The 15834-nt window shown below is 41.8% G+C and overlaps 1 protein-coding gene across 4 annotated transcripts in view; it reads right to left on the reverse strand.

Moving 5' to 3' along the window:
* Nucleotides 1–7183: 7183 nt before the first annotated feature.
* AMMECR1 (AMMECR nuclear protein 1) overlaps nucleotides 7184–15834 on the reverse strand; it is a 110545-nt gene continuing 101894 nt past the window's right edge. For 2 of the 4 annotated variants that reach the window (XM_028482550.1, XM_007100816.3), the window contains 4 exons: nucleotides 15621–15711; nucleotides 14138–14234; nucleotides 11504–11783; nucleotides 9554–9639 (listed from right to left, as the gene is read on the reverse strand). In XM_028482550.1, the coding sequence (XP_028338351.1) occupies nucleotides 11669–11783; nucleotides 14138–14234; nucleotides 15621–15711 (303 nt within the window). In that variant the 3' untranslated portion in view covers nucleotides 9554–9639; nucleotides 11504–11668. Of the gene's footprint in view, nucleotides 9640–11503; nucleotides 11784–14137; nucleotides 14235–15620; nucleotides 15712–15834 lie in introns of all 4 variants that reach the window. The other 2 variants (XM_028482549.2, XM_028482548.2) reach the window with 2 other exon arrangements.

The raw sequence follows: 15834 nt of genomic DNA on the forward strand, positions 1-15834 counted from the left end.
TAAAAGACATATACAGAGTACTCTACCCAACAAGAGCAGAACACACATTCTTCTCAAGTGTACCTGGAACATTCTGCAGGATAGATCATGTTTTAGGCCATAAAACAATTATCACTAGATTTTTTTTTTTTAATTTATTTATTTTTATTTATTTATTTTTGGCTGCATTGGGTCTTCATTGCTGCACCCGGGCTTTCTCTAGTTGCGGTGGGCGTGGGCTACTCTTTTATCGTGGTGTGCGAGCTTCTCATTGCCATGGCTCCTCTTGTTGTGGAGCACGGGCTCTAGGCGCGTAGTTGTGGTGCGTGAGCTCAGTAGTTGTGGCTCGCGGGCTCTAGAGCACAGGCTCAGTAATTGTGGCACCTGGCTCTGTTGCTCCGCGGCATATGGGATCTTCCCGGACCAGGGCTCGAACCCGTGTGCCCTGCATTGGCAGGCGGATTCTTAACCGCTGCGCCACCAGGGAAGCCCTGTCACTATTAACCAGTGCGCCACCAGGGAAGCCCTGTCACTAAATTTTTAAAGATTGGAATTAAAGTATCTTCTTTGACCAAATGGAATAAAGCTAGAAATCAAAAACAGAAGGAAAACTGATAATATTCCAAGTATGTGGAAATCGAACAACGCATTTAACCAATGGGCTAAAGAAGAAATCACTAGGGAGACTAGAAAATGCTTTGGGATGAATGAGAAGGGAAATACAATGTACCATTTAAAAATTTTTTCTGCATATATTTCTTACAGTATGCTTTTTTATTTTTATTTTTTTGTGGTATGCGGGCCTCCCCCTGCCGCGGCCTCTCCCGTCGCGGAGCACAGGCTCCGGACGCGCAGGCCCAGCGGCCACGGCCCACGGGCCCAGCCGCTCCGCAGCACGCGGGATCCTCCCAGACCGGGGCGCGAACCCGGCCCCCCTGCATCGGCAGGCGGACGCGCAACCACCGCGCCACCAGGGAAGCCCTATTTTTATTCTTTATTAATTTTTATCAGAGTATAGTGGATTTACGATATTGTGTTAGTTTCAGCTGTACAGCAAAGTGAATTAGTTATACATATCCACTGTTTCCTAGATTCTGTTCCCATGTAGGTCATTACAGAGTATTGAGTAGAGTTCCCTTACAGTAGGTTCTTATTAGTTATCTATCTATTTTATATACAGTAGTGCGTATATGTCAATCCCAATCTCCCCAACATACCAAACCTTTGGGATACAGTGAGAGCAGTGGTCAGAGTTAAGTTTATGGCTTTAAACACCTGTATTAAAAAGGGATCTCTGAAATCAACATCCTAACTTTACACATTGAGGAACTAGAACAAGGAACAAACTACACCTAAAGCCAACAGAAGGAAAGAAATAATAAAGGTTAGAGCAGAGTTAAATGAAATAGAGAATAGAAAAAGAAATAGAATCAATGAAACCAATAGTTGGTTCTTTAAAAAGATCGACAAAATTGACAAATCTTTTAGCTAGACTCGTTAAGAAAAAACAGACACAACTAAAATTGGAAATGAAAGCAAGGATGTTGCCACCAACCTTACAAAAATTTAAAGGATTATAAGAGAATACTATAAGCAGTTGTATGTCAACAAATTAGTCTTGATGAAATGGAAAAGTTCCTAGAAACATGGAAATTACCAAAACTGACTCAAGAAGAAAGAGAAAACGTGAACAGATCTGGAACAAGTAAAGAGATGACTGAATCAGTAATCAGAAACCTCCCAACTTAAAAAAAAAAGAAAAAAAAAACAAAAAACAGGCCTCATTGGTGAATTCTACCAAACATTTAAAGCTTTAACACTAATCCTATACAAAAAACTCTTTCAAAAAATAGAAGAGGAAGGAACACTTCCTGACGCATTCTATAAGGCCAACATTTACCCTGATACCAAAGCAAGCAAAGATACCACAAGAAAACCACAGGCCGGTATCCTTATGAATACCGACACAAAAATCCTCAACAAAATACCAGCAAACCAAATCCAATGACATATTGCGGGGACTCTACACCATGACCAAGCGGGATTTACCCCAGGAGTGCAAGGGTGGTTCACCGTAAGAAAATCAACCATTGGAGTACACCACCACGTAGGAAAATTAACTCAGAACAGACCAACAACCTAAATATAAGGGCTAAAATTGTTAGAAGAAAACATAGGGATAAATCTTCATGACATAGGATTTGGCAATGGATTCCTAGATTTGTCACCAAAAACATCAGCAACAAAATTAAAACTAATTAAAAATAGATAAATTGGACTTTAGAAAAATTAAAAAAATTTTGTCCACCAAAGGGCGCTACCAAGAACGTGAAAAAGACAACCTACAAAATGGGAGGAGATATTTTCAAATCACATCCAATAAGGGTTTAATATCCTGAATATATGAAGAACTCTTAAAGCTTAAAGACGACACAATTACAAATTGGGCAAAGGACTCGAACAGACATTTCTCCAAAGAAGATATACAAATGACCGGTAAGCACACAAAAAGGTGTTCAACATCACTGGTCATTAAGGAAATGCAAATCAAAACCACAATGATATACTACTTCATACCCACTAGAGTGGCTATAATCAAAAAGGCAGATAATAACAGGTATTGGTGAGGATGTGGAGAAATTGGAAGCTTCATACTGGTGGGAATGTAAAATGGTACAGCCACTGTGGAAAACAGTTTGACTGCTTCTCAAAAAGCTTAACGTAGAATTACCATATGACCTGGCGATTCCATCCTTAAGTATCTACCCAAGAGAAATGAAAACATAATGTCCACACAGAAACTTAGACACGCGTGTTTGTAGCAGCTTTATTTGTAAGAGCCAAATGATTGAAACAGCCCAAATGTCCATCGGTGGAGGAATGGATAAACAAATTGTGGTCTGTACATACAATGAGATATTATTCAGCCATCAAAAGAAACGAAGTACTGAAACATGCAACAACTTGGATTAACCTCGAGAACATTATGCTAAGTAAAAGACAGTGAGTGACAAAAGGTCTCACGCTGTATGACTCCATTTATATGATATGTCCAGAATAAGCAAATTCAGAGAGACAGAAGACTAGAGGTTACTTAGGTGATGGCCAAAGGAGAATGGGGAGTGACCTCTTAATAGAGACGGAGCGTTTTCTGGAGTGATGAAAAAATTTTAAAACTAGAGAGAACCGGTGGTTGCACAGCATTGCCAATACACTAAATGCCACGGAACTGTGTGCTTTCAAGTGGTTAACTGTGTCATGTGGATTTCACCGCAATTAAAAAAAAAGTCAACAAAAGGAGGTGAAAAGAAAGGAATTTCTTTCTCTCAGGTGCCCTGTGCACCCTGCTCGCAGGACTCACTGGGTAACCTTCCCAAGAGCAAATGTGTTGCCTGCACTTTCCCAGCCTAGGGTTGACACATACGCTAGCGTTGGACCATTCCAGAATATCGTGGAGATGGAAATGCTAGTTTGATGAAAAGTGACGACAGCAACTCCTAGTTTCAAATCTGCCTGGTGTTCAGGCAATGACTGCGACTCTCCGCAGCTTCCTGTCAGTTAAAATGTGATTTAAACATTCTATTGTGTACCAGTTGTGTTTCCTGTTTTACAACATCCGAATTTAATATTGCCTTCCTGCCCTTTCTGTGTAGCGGGTGATTCAGAAAGTGACTCTGATTTCCCTCTCTGGGTGGGTTACCCTCACTATCTCCTCTCTCCTCCTGCCCCATGAATGGGTTTTTCCATTAGTCAGCATACTATAACCTTTCTTCAGGCCTCAGGGCAGCCTCGTAGAGCAAACAGCGTAGTCTCTCTGCGGTCACGGGAAGGGCCTGATACCTTTCAGAGGGCAGATCTGCGGTAAAAAACAAAGCTTTGAGCCACCAAATGCCACTCTGCATGTACACAGACCTGTTTCTTATACGGTCATGTATTGATAATTTCTCTCCCAACCACCGTGGCATTCCTGCTAGGGAGCAAGATGATAGCCTCATTGTGGGAACAAATCCTCTCCTCCACTCAAGGAACCATGACCGTGCCCGGTTTCTGGGTGGTCTCTGCTGCTGACATGTTGGAGGGCCAAAGAAATGCCATTTCCCAACAGGGCCGCTACAACTCTGCTCATTAATGCCACTCTGAGGTGGGAGCCATTTAAGGGAAACGCTATAAATCCAGCCCAATGTCACCTGGGCCCCAGTCTGAATGACTTTTGCCAGCTAGACCGAACTTGTATGCCACTCACAACTCTTAGCTCAGAGTGAACTGTTAATTTGTCTTACAAAACGATGCTATCTTTATTCTGAAACCAAGCACGGTGCCGTGCCTCTGGGGGGGGACAGGCACTCAGTAAATATTGATGGATCACGTTGAGCCTGACATTTGGGAGGAAAAGGCCAAATGGAAAAGGAGATGAAATGATGCTCTGCCAAAGGCTCTCAAAATAACCGGGCACGTTGGGGCGGCAGCAGTGGTTTTCAGATTGTCCCGCAGGACCCGGCACTCTGTTGGAACTGATCGAAGTTTCCATAAACATTTGATTCAAAACACGTGTATGTGTTTACATGTATAATATTTAAACACTGTAATAAAAACTGAAAAAAAAAAAAAAAAAAACCAAAACCAAAACACCTAACCAAAACATCTAATGTGTTACATTCAGAATGGCAATTGAAGACCACCCAGTGGGTCAGCAGGAACCATCAAGTTGACACATTCTGTTCAAACCTCAGGCGTGATGCTTCTCCTGCCTGAGCTTCTTGCAGGCCTCCCTCGTCAGGCCTGGTTCACAAGGTTGTGACTGCACCGGGGTTTTATAATTTAGGCCAATATGTACTCACTCACTTTCATAGAACTATATTAAGATACCACCTCTCTCTGTGCAAATCAGGACCTTCTTGCTGCTGTACAGCCAAAACAATACAGAAATCAATGGGGCGCTGAGACTCTAACTAACTACAGCTGTCATCTGTCAGTCAACCCAGTTACAAATTTTTATAGTCACCCAAACAGCCTCGTCGTTCTCATTAACTTTATAAGTAACTGGTATGCATTCGTACTTTATAACAACAGTGAAATACTGTTTTTAGTCTCGTACTTGTAACTTAGTGAGGTGCCAGCTAAGATTCTGATTAAAAAGCAAAGAGTTTCTTCCAGCATGGAGGGAGACTAAAGGCTAAACAAATTACCAGCCCCTCGTGACTTGGCTGCATCCTTTTAGAGTGGGAGCAGGAACTCGACGACGCCAGGGCAGTTGTGAGCACAGAGGCACGTAACGCAGCCACCGCCCAGCGCGCGCTCCAGACTTAGTGCATCCTACATCTAACCTCTGTCGAGCTCATGTGATCATCCGTCGTGAGGGAAATCTGCAAGTGCAGGTCCGTGTTTCTTTATATAACGCGTATGCCCTCACCAGCCCTCTGGGTGGGTCCACTGAAACCACTTGAGATACACAGTCCATCATCTACTCGGAACATAATATAGCAAGGGTCATTTTAAACATGGTTATAACCAAGTTCTTGGGATGAGGAGGTGGACTGGCTTGGGCCCTAAGGCAGTTTTTTTCCGATTCTTGAAAAGATTTCCTCCAACAGGCTGGGGGTTCGGAACGGGGGATTGTACCATGCGCTAAAGGGATCAAGGAAGGCCGCTGAATATAGTAGCCAAAGCAGTATACCCAGGGCCTGCCTCAGTTGCATCCTCCCATCCAGCTATTCCTCTGGCCGGTGAAAAGCCTGGGCACACAGATGGGAAGCCATCAGAGCTTGGTCCAAACTCACACTTGTCTCGGCTCATGCGGTCAGAGCTGCAGAAAGTGGGAGAAAGCCATTCTCTGAATGGCAGTCGTCATTCACTGGGCGCTCCCGACTGGCAGCTCTGAGACCAAGGTGTGGTTTCCTCACAGCAGACCGACTCCCCGCCCCAGCTCACAGTGATGGTACCCCTTGGATATGACAGTATTTTCCATCAACAGAGAGGAACTGCCGCAACTCACACAGTCACACTTGCCCTCTGAAGCAGTGGAGCAATTTAAAAGGTGCCCAGTGGGGCATGAAGTCTAAAGAGGAAGTGTTGAAACTCTGGGGAGAATTTAGGTAGGCGGAGTGCGATTCCTGAAGTTGAAATCTGTCCAGACCACTGAGGTAACCACTAATGCTATAAAAAGAGAATGCTGTGGGTCCATTAAATTACTTCATTCTACCTGAACCTATTAATAAATATCGTCTACATCATTAAGAAATCCTGTGTACCATTAAACATGAATGATGATGAAACTGGCCCTGGGCAGATGGCTGCCTTAATGGAGCACCATTCCAAACCACAACAACAAACAGTCCTCTAGAGCCGAGATGGCTGTTTTTAGCCACTGTGATGATTGACGTGAGCACGTGTCATCAAATTCACATGGCGAGTGGGGTTCTGGGGCAACGTAACAGAAAATTGTCCCGCATATATTCATTAGCAATTAAGCCTGAAATATGCACGATGAAACTGAGACAGCAAATGATTTAGAAAGAGCCAGAGGTATGTCAGCAATGTCTCTGATGGCCTTTCCATAGAGGAAGAGATAGATGATTGATTGATAGATAGATGATAAGGCAACAGCTGATTGATTGATGATTGACTGATGATTGATAGAGGTAGCACACCGAGAGATCCCTTGCTTGAAGCAGGCTCCCTCCCATCTGGCCCTTGGAAGGCAGTAGCACTAGTTGCCTTGCCCGATACTCACTCAAGACGTTTTCCCCAAGCTCAGGTGGCGAATAGGGTTCATCTCCTACCACTCACTCTGGCACTGGAAAACTGGAAATAATACGTTTACGTGTGTGACGTGCCCAGTGTGTGTATGAGGAGTGTGGACAAGCTCCGAGCGGCCACATCTTCTTGGGCATGTTCAGTTTCTGTCCTGTGCTGAGAAAATAATAAATAATGGCAAAGCCTTGATGATGGCAGAAGAAAGCCTTCCCACCTCACCAGATGATTGTGCTGGATGGCACTGCTACTGCCCCCTACCAGCTCACAAAGGGAAACACCCAGGAATACACCGATCTGGAAGAAATTGGGAGCGGGCTTAAGTATAGCCACGCCGCCGCTGGAATTCAAGTCAGCTGCTTGCCTCAGATCCGTGGCCAGGGTAGGGTGCCCAACAAAGGCCAGACTACTGTATCACCAGGCCAGGATTCGCGGCTGGGTAAAAGAATGACACAGGTAAATCAAATACCTGTAGGGAGCAACTATAAGCAGATGAGGGTTCCCAAGTGCCAGTTTGGAAGGAAATCCATATCAGTTCCTAAGGTGTATTATTTATTTCAAAGGCTTCAACTGTTGTTTGTTAGCTTTTAGTGAGAAGTACCCATGAGCCCCAAATCCTCTGATGAGGCCGGTTAAAGAAAGAAACCACAAATGGTAACTCAGTTTTAACATTTTATTGGGTAAATGATTTTAAAGGTAATAACAATAGTGTCAAAACTACTACAATATCTATCTATCTTTCCACAGCCATACCTTACAGACCCACATAAACCTTCCCATTTTTCTTTTTCTTCATTTGTAATATTTTTAAAGCCATACATGTCATATAAAAATGCCCATTTCCAATAGTTTCTTCAAACTATCAAGCAATTAAATGTGAAAGGAAGGAGGATCTAGTTATACTTGAAGGGGTTTCGGGTAATCTGTGATGTCTTACTGTAATCAAAAAACAGGGTACTAAGAAAGGGAGGAGGAGAAGAGCTACTCCAGGTAGCTTTGCTCATCGCAAGTCTCAACCACTACATCACCAAGAACTCATTATGCTGGTGACCGATTCAAAGTAATTTGGGGGAACATATAAAAGACAAAAATAACTTAGAAACTAGATCCAAATATTTCAAAAGTAATCAACTTTCATATACAAAAACAGTCAGAGGTGGTTACAAAAGTTTGTTTTCTCAGTGCGTCTATGTACCAGCGCAGTTACTGGGTCCAGAGCAAAATAAAAGGTTTATTTTCTTCTGAAACAGTAATAAAAAACAAGGAAAACATCTCTTTGTATATAAAGGATCAATGCTGGTCTTAAGAACAATGTAACCAGAAACCCTTAAATCGAGAGGCACACAACGGGTTTCCGCTTTTATAAAATAAAAGGAAAGTCACCAGTTTATTTAAATGGAGGAGGCGCTCACACCCCTCAAATAAACAATTCAATTTAACATCACTAGCAAAAATCACTTAGAAACTGTACAAAAATAAAAAAGTTAACACATTTAATCCTGCAAGGTTTTTGTAAGGACTGGAAGGCAGGCTTTTGGAGCAGCATTTGGGCATGGCTGGGGGCTTCTTTGGTTTGATCTAACACACACAAGAGATGGAGCCTATTCCAGATGACAGTTTCGGATTTCCTGCACATTTGAAGACATGAACAGAGGCCAGTATACAAACTTCCGGTGTGCTGCGCACTGGGGCTGTATGCTCTGGACTGAAACTCTTATAGCTGCTTTAAGTGGGGCGGGGGGCGGGGGGGCGGTAAAGAGCAAGCCTTGCACTTCCCTCCATCAATCACACCGGAGACTGGAGCGGGCAGGGCAGTAGCACATTTTCTCGTGCAGTCAGAAGGCCACTTAATGGGGGGGGAGGGGGAGGGGCAATTGTTCTAGAATCTGGTACCTGGCTGACCTTGTTTGAGAACAAGAAAACCCTTCCAGAAATGGAAGCCTTTTGCTACATACCAAAGTAAAATACGTACTATTTTCCAAGAGGAAAAAAATACCCAGTTGCATCTGAAAACGGAAAACATAAATGGAACTAATTAACATTTAAAAGGGGGGGCTATGTAAACTTTGTGCTACTCAAATGAAGTTCAAGTATTACTTCTGAGCTGTTTAGGGATCACTGAACTTACACAATATTCTGGTGACAAGAGTGCAATTCACATTTGTGTTTCTGCACAAATAAACCACAACTGGCTAGAACACAACCTGTGCAGTCAGAATCTTCGTCTGAGTTAAAAACACATGCTACATATTTCAACATGTTCAAAGTTAATTCAGACTACATATTTAACAGCTTTGTAATGTACGACAAAGGTGAAAGGGTCTAGCATTTGTCTGAAGCACACCATTACGAGTTTGTATAACACCCTTTACACTACAAAGTCTTTTAGTCAACAGCTACTTAGACACAAAAATGCACTGTGCATGAATCTGAACACAAAAGGAGACAAAACTATCCTTTTCCCCCAAGCCACGGTGGGAAATATTGCTGACCTCGTCCTCTGAAGCCTGCAGGATGGTTATTTCTTCAGTATAACATTATTACACTGGTAAGAAAATCTGTATAACATCTGCATATATCAAGAATTTTTAAAAATCTGATATGATTTTAGAGTCCGCATGACCAGTCACGTGACCTGCTCAAGATTGATTAGCACCGTTAAATACATAAACACACACATATGTATGTACTGTGAGTATACACACACACGTATGGAATAGATCTTTTCTTTAAAAACAAAAAAACTTCTAACCATGAGCTCACCCAGGACGAGGAGCCTGTTGAACTGATGAGATGATAGATAAGATGGATCAATATTGGTCTATTTTGTCTCTCTTCGGTTTGCTTGTTTTATTTACTTTTTTTTTTTTCTTGCAGCAGACAATATCATTCAGCTTGTGCTCAGTTTCCCTATAAGGGCAAGAAAAAATTTCCATCAGGTAGCCACTTGTTTTTATACTGAAAGACTAATCTGCTCCAAAATGCTCCCAAGTAGAAATGAAAGGACTCAAAATCCCTTTCTAAAAGCCCAGCAGCTAGCTTTCTCTGACTAATCTCCAGGTTCAGTGGAACTGGCTATACCGAGATTCCATTTCAGGCTAACAATTGGCTTCTTGGTTAAGGCATCACGACTGAAAATGGTTATTCCAACAACAGATGCTGCGGACGAAGGGACACCAACAAACTTCTGAGAACTCCCATCAAAAACAAAAGTTCAGCCGATTAATCTCACAAACTAGAAAAGGGTTTTCAAATCCTGAACTAGCAGTCTGTCACTTGTCACAGCAGCTACACGTATAAGCTATGCCATCTTGATATTCAGTGACATCGCATAGTTTTAGACTATATATTCTGCACCACACTTATATTCATCACTTGAAATATGTTTCCTGTTTGAAAAAAATTTTACACACACACACACACACACACACACACACACACACACACACACACACACACCCATATATTTACTACCATAAAATGAAGGTGATCTTTCTCCAGAATCATCTGTCATTTTTCCTGGGGATATACATACAGACCTCCCGTTGACATCAGGAAGTTCTCTGCATATGCAACATGGGAAGACTAGCCCTGCAAATGAGCTGGGCTCTAACAACTATATCGTATCTAAATGCCAACTCCGTTTTTACAGGGGTAACATAACATCTTATTGGTATAGCAAATGTGTTTCTATCAAAAGTATGTAGTGCAGAAAGAGATTCAAGCAATTTTATAGTATTTCTAAAACTCCAGTATTGTCCCCATGACAAACATGTCTGAAATCACAACATGTATTAACTTTTGTCTCACTAGATCATCTTTACTGTTTCTTCAAATGGTAGCTAAAATTGTCTCTGGCCAATCATGACTTATTGAAACCTAAAGCTAACAAATTTAAATTAATATATAATAGACGCATGTCTCTTTTTGGTTATTTGCTCAAAATAAATTTTTTTTCAGCTTAAAAAAATACTTAAGAGTAAGCAATTTGTCTAATCTGTTGTCTCACATATAGAAACAATAAAATTTTTAAGAATATTTCTCTAAATTGCCTTTCTTCTAACCCCTCTTAATTCCACTTATATTCTTCTCAAAGGCACTAAATTCTGTATCTGCTCTCTTCCTGATATTCGCTGCTTTTCAAAATAATTTCTGTAGCATATTTCAAAGGTAGCTTGTACTTTCTTAAAACAGTGTTTTAGTTTGTAAGTTGGTTCTATAAAGTGATGAGGCAGTTTTTCCTGTGATAACCAGCACAATAGGCATAAACGATTTCTCACTCTCTGTGACAAGTCCTATCATGGACCTTTGAATGTTCTACACTAGAACGAAAGTTAATCTGTTCTAACCATGGGAAAAACATAAACAGTGAAGACCCACATACTAAGCTCTCATAGCAAGATGAATCTTAGACAAATTCAAGAGTAATATACAAATACCTGAATCTGATACGAATTACTCCCAAACACAGCTATCAAAAATTACCTATCTTACTGAGGAAAATGAAAGAAACACCTAAATGAAATCCTTAGAAACTGCATGATTTCTTCCATCCACAGTCAACAGAAGGAAGGAAGAGAAGAAAGAAAGAAGGAAAGAAGACAGGAAGGAAGGCAAGAAGGACAGAAAGACAAACCTGACTGAGATAGCAAAGCAAAATTCCATATAATATTGTAAGGAAAGAAAACCCCAAAATTCATATATGCTGCAAAAAAAAAAACCAATTATCTAAAATAATAAAACAGGATCATCTTAATAAATGCCATTTTCCTACCCGTTACCATGATGATCTTAACTGACGATGTCGAAGCTTCACCATGGCAACGGAAACTATCATCATAAAATGGTACAGTAAAAGAGATAGCTAGACCAAGAAGGGGTAGGGTCTCCTGGGAAGAGGTCTGCAGAGAGGCCCAGTGACTGGTTGTGTGGCTCAGTGTCAGGAATAATGGTTGTATGGCGGAAGGGGATGCCCAATGCCATTTTGGAAATGATGATGCTGGCGATGAGCAAGGTATTCAGCATAGCTCAAGGTCATCTTTTCACTACGGTACCTGAAAGAAAGTTAGGGAAGAGACAAAGTTAACATCACGAAATAGGTGACATGTGAATGTCAGAGCTAGGAGGGACCCTTAGAGATAATTCTCTAGATCAGGAAACAGAGGCCTAGAGAGAAGAAGTGACTTGCCCGCTGTCACACAGCTAATAAGCAGCAAAGCTGAGATCAGAACCCAGGAATCCAGAGTCTGAGTCCGGTGCTCTTTGCACTCTACTACTCCTTGTTTAAATTGTTCTAGAAATCGTATTGCCCCCTCAGCTCCGGTTTGCTAACAGGAAAGAACGGAGCAAAGCCAGCCTATTACTGTCATGTATGCATTTCATTCACTTGGCTACTTTTTCTTCCGGGATCTTCCGTTGCTTCCTCTTTAACCATTCCTTTCCTTCTGTCCACACGTCTCAGGTCTTGCCATTAAGGGAGAACAGTAGCAACAAAAAGCTTGTCTTGATCGTGGTATCTCAATCCTCTTTTCCCCCATCTTCAGGTTTCTTTTCATTGCCACACTTCTCAGAAGAGTAACGTGTATTTTCTACCTTCGACCCCTCATCTCACACCGCTCCTCGGCCCTGGGCCTCTTGGCTTCTACTGCCGCGATTCCGCAGAAACTGCTCTTTCAGAAGCCACCCCTCGTCCTGCCTGACCTCTCCATTAGGATACCACGCACCACTCCCTTCTGGAAGCTCTTTTGTGCCTTGTGGTCTACAACTCCATACTCCCTTGGTTCTCCCCCTGCCTCTTGGACTGCTCCCTATCCCTCTGACTACTCATCCTACCCTCGCCTTGCAGGAGTTTCCGACACTTCTACCTTCAGTTCTTCTGCCCCTACGCTCTGTCCCAGCTCAGTGAACTCTTGCCTCACAGCTTCAACTATGTCCTCTTTACAGATGATCCCAAATCACCATCTCTAGCCATAAGCCCTACACACGTACATTTTCAGTGACCTATTGGACATTTCTATACAGACAGCCTAGGAAGCACTTCAAATCCAGAATCAATACGTTAACGTAACTCCCCAGTGTGGTCCCTTTCAAGGCAGTGAAAGGGACTGCCTTGGTCCCTTTTATTGAGATGAAAGCCTTGACTTGCTCCTCTTCCCTACTTCCGAATGATGACTAAGTCCTTTCATTTTCCCCACGATATTTTCTTTTCCTTCCTTTCTTCCCATCCCACTGCCACAGCTCGTGTTAAGGCTCCCATTTCACCTTCTTTGGATTGCTGCCACAGATTCTTAGGTAATAACAGTGTCTCCTGATTATTTTTCCTGTTTCCAATTCTAATCTTACATTTCCCCAAATCCATCTGTTCAGAACCCTTCAATGGCTACCAATTGCCTATAGCATCAGGTTTAAACTTCTTACTCTCTACCTTCTGGGCCATATTTTCCCCAGTGACCACCTTCTCTATGTACACTGAGAGACCAACCAAATCAGACTATTGAAGCTTCCTTAGAACTTGCCCCATACTTCGCCACCTACATGCCTTGACTCACCAAGTTCCGTTTAAGTTAATCCCTTTCCTCCCCAACTCTCCACCTGTCAAATATTCTACTCATTCTTCAAGCCCAGCCTCACATCTACCTCCTCTTTGAAATGTTCTGTTATCCTCAACCCCCTCCTGGAGTTCCTCTTTCCCTACTCTATGATCTCATATCATCTATCACATTCTCTGTATATTAATAATTATTTTTGTACGTGCCCTTCTATTCGCCTAGAATAGGAACTCAGAGAGAGCAGCAATGGAGGCATTTTCAAATTTGTAACTCCTCAGAGCTGAGAATAGTCCATTTTTAGACTATAGGCATTCAATGTGGTTTTGTGGAATTAAAAGAAATGGAAACAGCAACCCATTTTCCCAAAATGTTTGATATTTTCCTTTTTAAATAAGTACCCCTATGAGCCCATGCAGAAATTCATTTAGCATTTGTGAGTCTAGCTCAATTGTGTTTTTCAGCAAGCTTTCTATCACTGCCAAAATTCTAAGGTGAAATTCAAATCTGAGGACTGCTTATCAGGATCCCGGGGTTCTGCTAAGCAATGTCAAAAGCTGGCCAATTTCTAATTCAGGCAACTTTCTTCAATAATGTAGTCTAAAGGCTCAGAGGGCTTGCTTTAACAACGCCAGAGTAAGCCCACAGAGCTATGATGCGAAGGATGGGCTCATACATCATATGGGCTTTACTGCCAAGCAGAGTTCATTGTATTCACCCTCAGTACAGCCCTGCCATTCATTTCCACTCTGTTTCAGAAAAGAGAAGCAAGTATAGTTAGAGAGACCAAAGAAATCAAAAGGTTATAGATATACGCATCAAAATGTACTGGTCAGCCTTGCACTAGGAAATGCCTTCTGTACCTGGTCAGTTTTATGGTTTTCCTGAATTCATTAGTAATCGGAGCTTTGTATCCTCCTTTCCTCAGTAAGGAGTCTATGGTCTGAATATGGTCCCATCCTGTGGAGAGCAGACCAGATAAAATACCAGTCAAGCACATGTAACAAGCACCTTCGGTTAAATACAGAATGACTTTGTAGAGTTCAGCTATCACTGTCACCGACCCCTTTGGTCCTAAAAACAGTCACACACAGAAGAGCTAAGATTTCATCCTGCACAGAAGCAGGGACACCACAGCACACCTTAAATTCTAGCTATCCCGGCTGGCTAGCAACATTGGCTTCTTTATGTCAACCGCGTTCGAAGGCAAGGAGCCTAAGAGGCTGGCTGGCAGTAACTGCTCGGTCGTGTCTCAGTAACAAGCCACAAACATTGCACTCTCCTCTAACGGTGACATCTTTAAAAGGGACGGAAGAGCCTCACTGAGCCAACTCAGTAGTGCTTAGGACTCCCACACTAACTCATGGTAATCGCCATTTCTAACCGTATCTTCTGCAGGCTATCAAGTGCATCTGTGTGCAGCATTCAAAGGCATTTTTATGGGTTCTGACACGGGACGCACACTCATACCCGAGGCCCTCGACCTCTTATGTATGTTTTACAGAGTCAGTGGAACTACAGAATTAAGAAATTTTCGAAAGCAACCCAAATAAATCTGCAGATAGCTGCTTTAAGGACTAACGCTCTCATTTGGGGGTTTAATGATATTAAATTTTGTAGTTATATATCATATTTATATGAAACAGATATGGGAAAACCAAATTACCAATGCTTTCTGATGAGAAGAAAAGCTTCATGAGATAAAGAAGAGGTATTCATTTCAACTAACATGAAACTATAATTTAGTAGTGGCTAGAAAGGACAAGATACTACAGAGTGAAACGTTATTTTGTGTTACACTGGTAGTTCATAAAGGTTTGTGCTATTATCTGTAAAATCGAAAAACGTTTGTTGATTAGGAACATATAAAACACTAATAGTTCATGTATTCTCAATGTTCCTTTTCTTCATGGGAAACTTACAATCTCAATAGTAGCAGAAGGAGTAATGGCAACCACCTAAGAAGGAAACGTTTGATACTGACAATGAACGGTGTGGCTGATCGTCAAACTAAAAGGCTTGTTTATGCCACAAGGCTACGGCCCAGTGGAATATGGGAAAATGGCACTTAAAATTCATAGCAAACCAACTTTTAAAAATCTATGCTTTTTTTGAAAGTATACTTTTATATGTTTTTGCTGCCAAACTTCAGTGCAGAGATTCAACTTCTGTGTAATTCACCGATTTCATACAGACATTGCAGTAGCAGCGATGGAAGAGTCATTTCTTTATAATCTGACAAGTGATCAATTACCAGATATAACTGCAAGGTCAGAGAGCGCATTTCAGTTTGTATATTTGTTTAAATTCTTCACTAGATCATATGAAATAAAGTACAACAGTGACCTTGCTCCTTTGCAACCTCCGGTAGGTAGGTGGCGGTGCGTTTTGATCCTTTTTCATTGATGAATTCTATTCTAATGCCATGTACACCCACCTGAAAGAAATTGGCAGTTTTGTTAGTACAGTCTTCTTCATAGAAACAGAAAGAAAAAGTTATAATTTAACTTTCAGAGAATGCAGTTCTTCCTTTCCCCTTGCTTTTGGAAGGGCATATCTG

This window comes from Physeter macrocephalus, chromosome 21 (genome assembly GCF_002837175.3).
Source record: "Physeter macrocephalus isolate SW-GA chromosome 21, ASM283717v5, whole genome shotgun sequence".
NCBI classification, from domain to species: Eukaryota; Metazoa; Chordata; class Mammalia; order Artiodactyla; family Physeteridae; genus Physeter; species Physeter macrocephalus.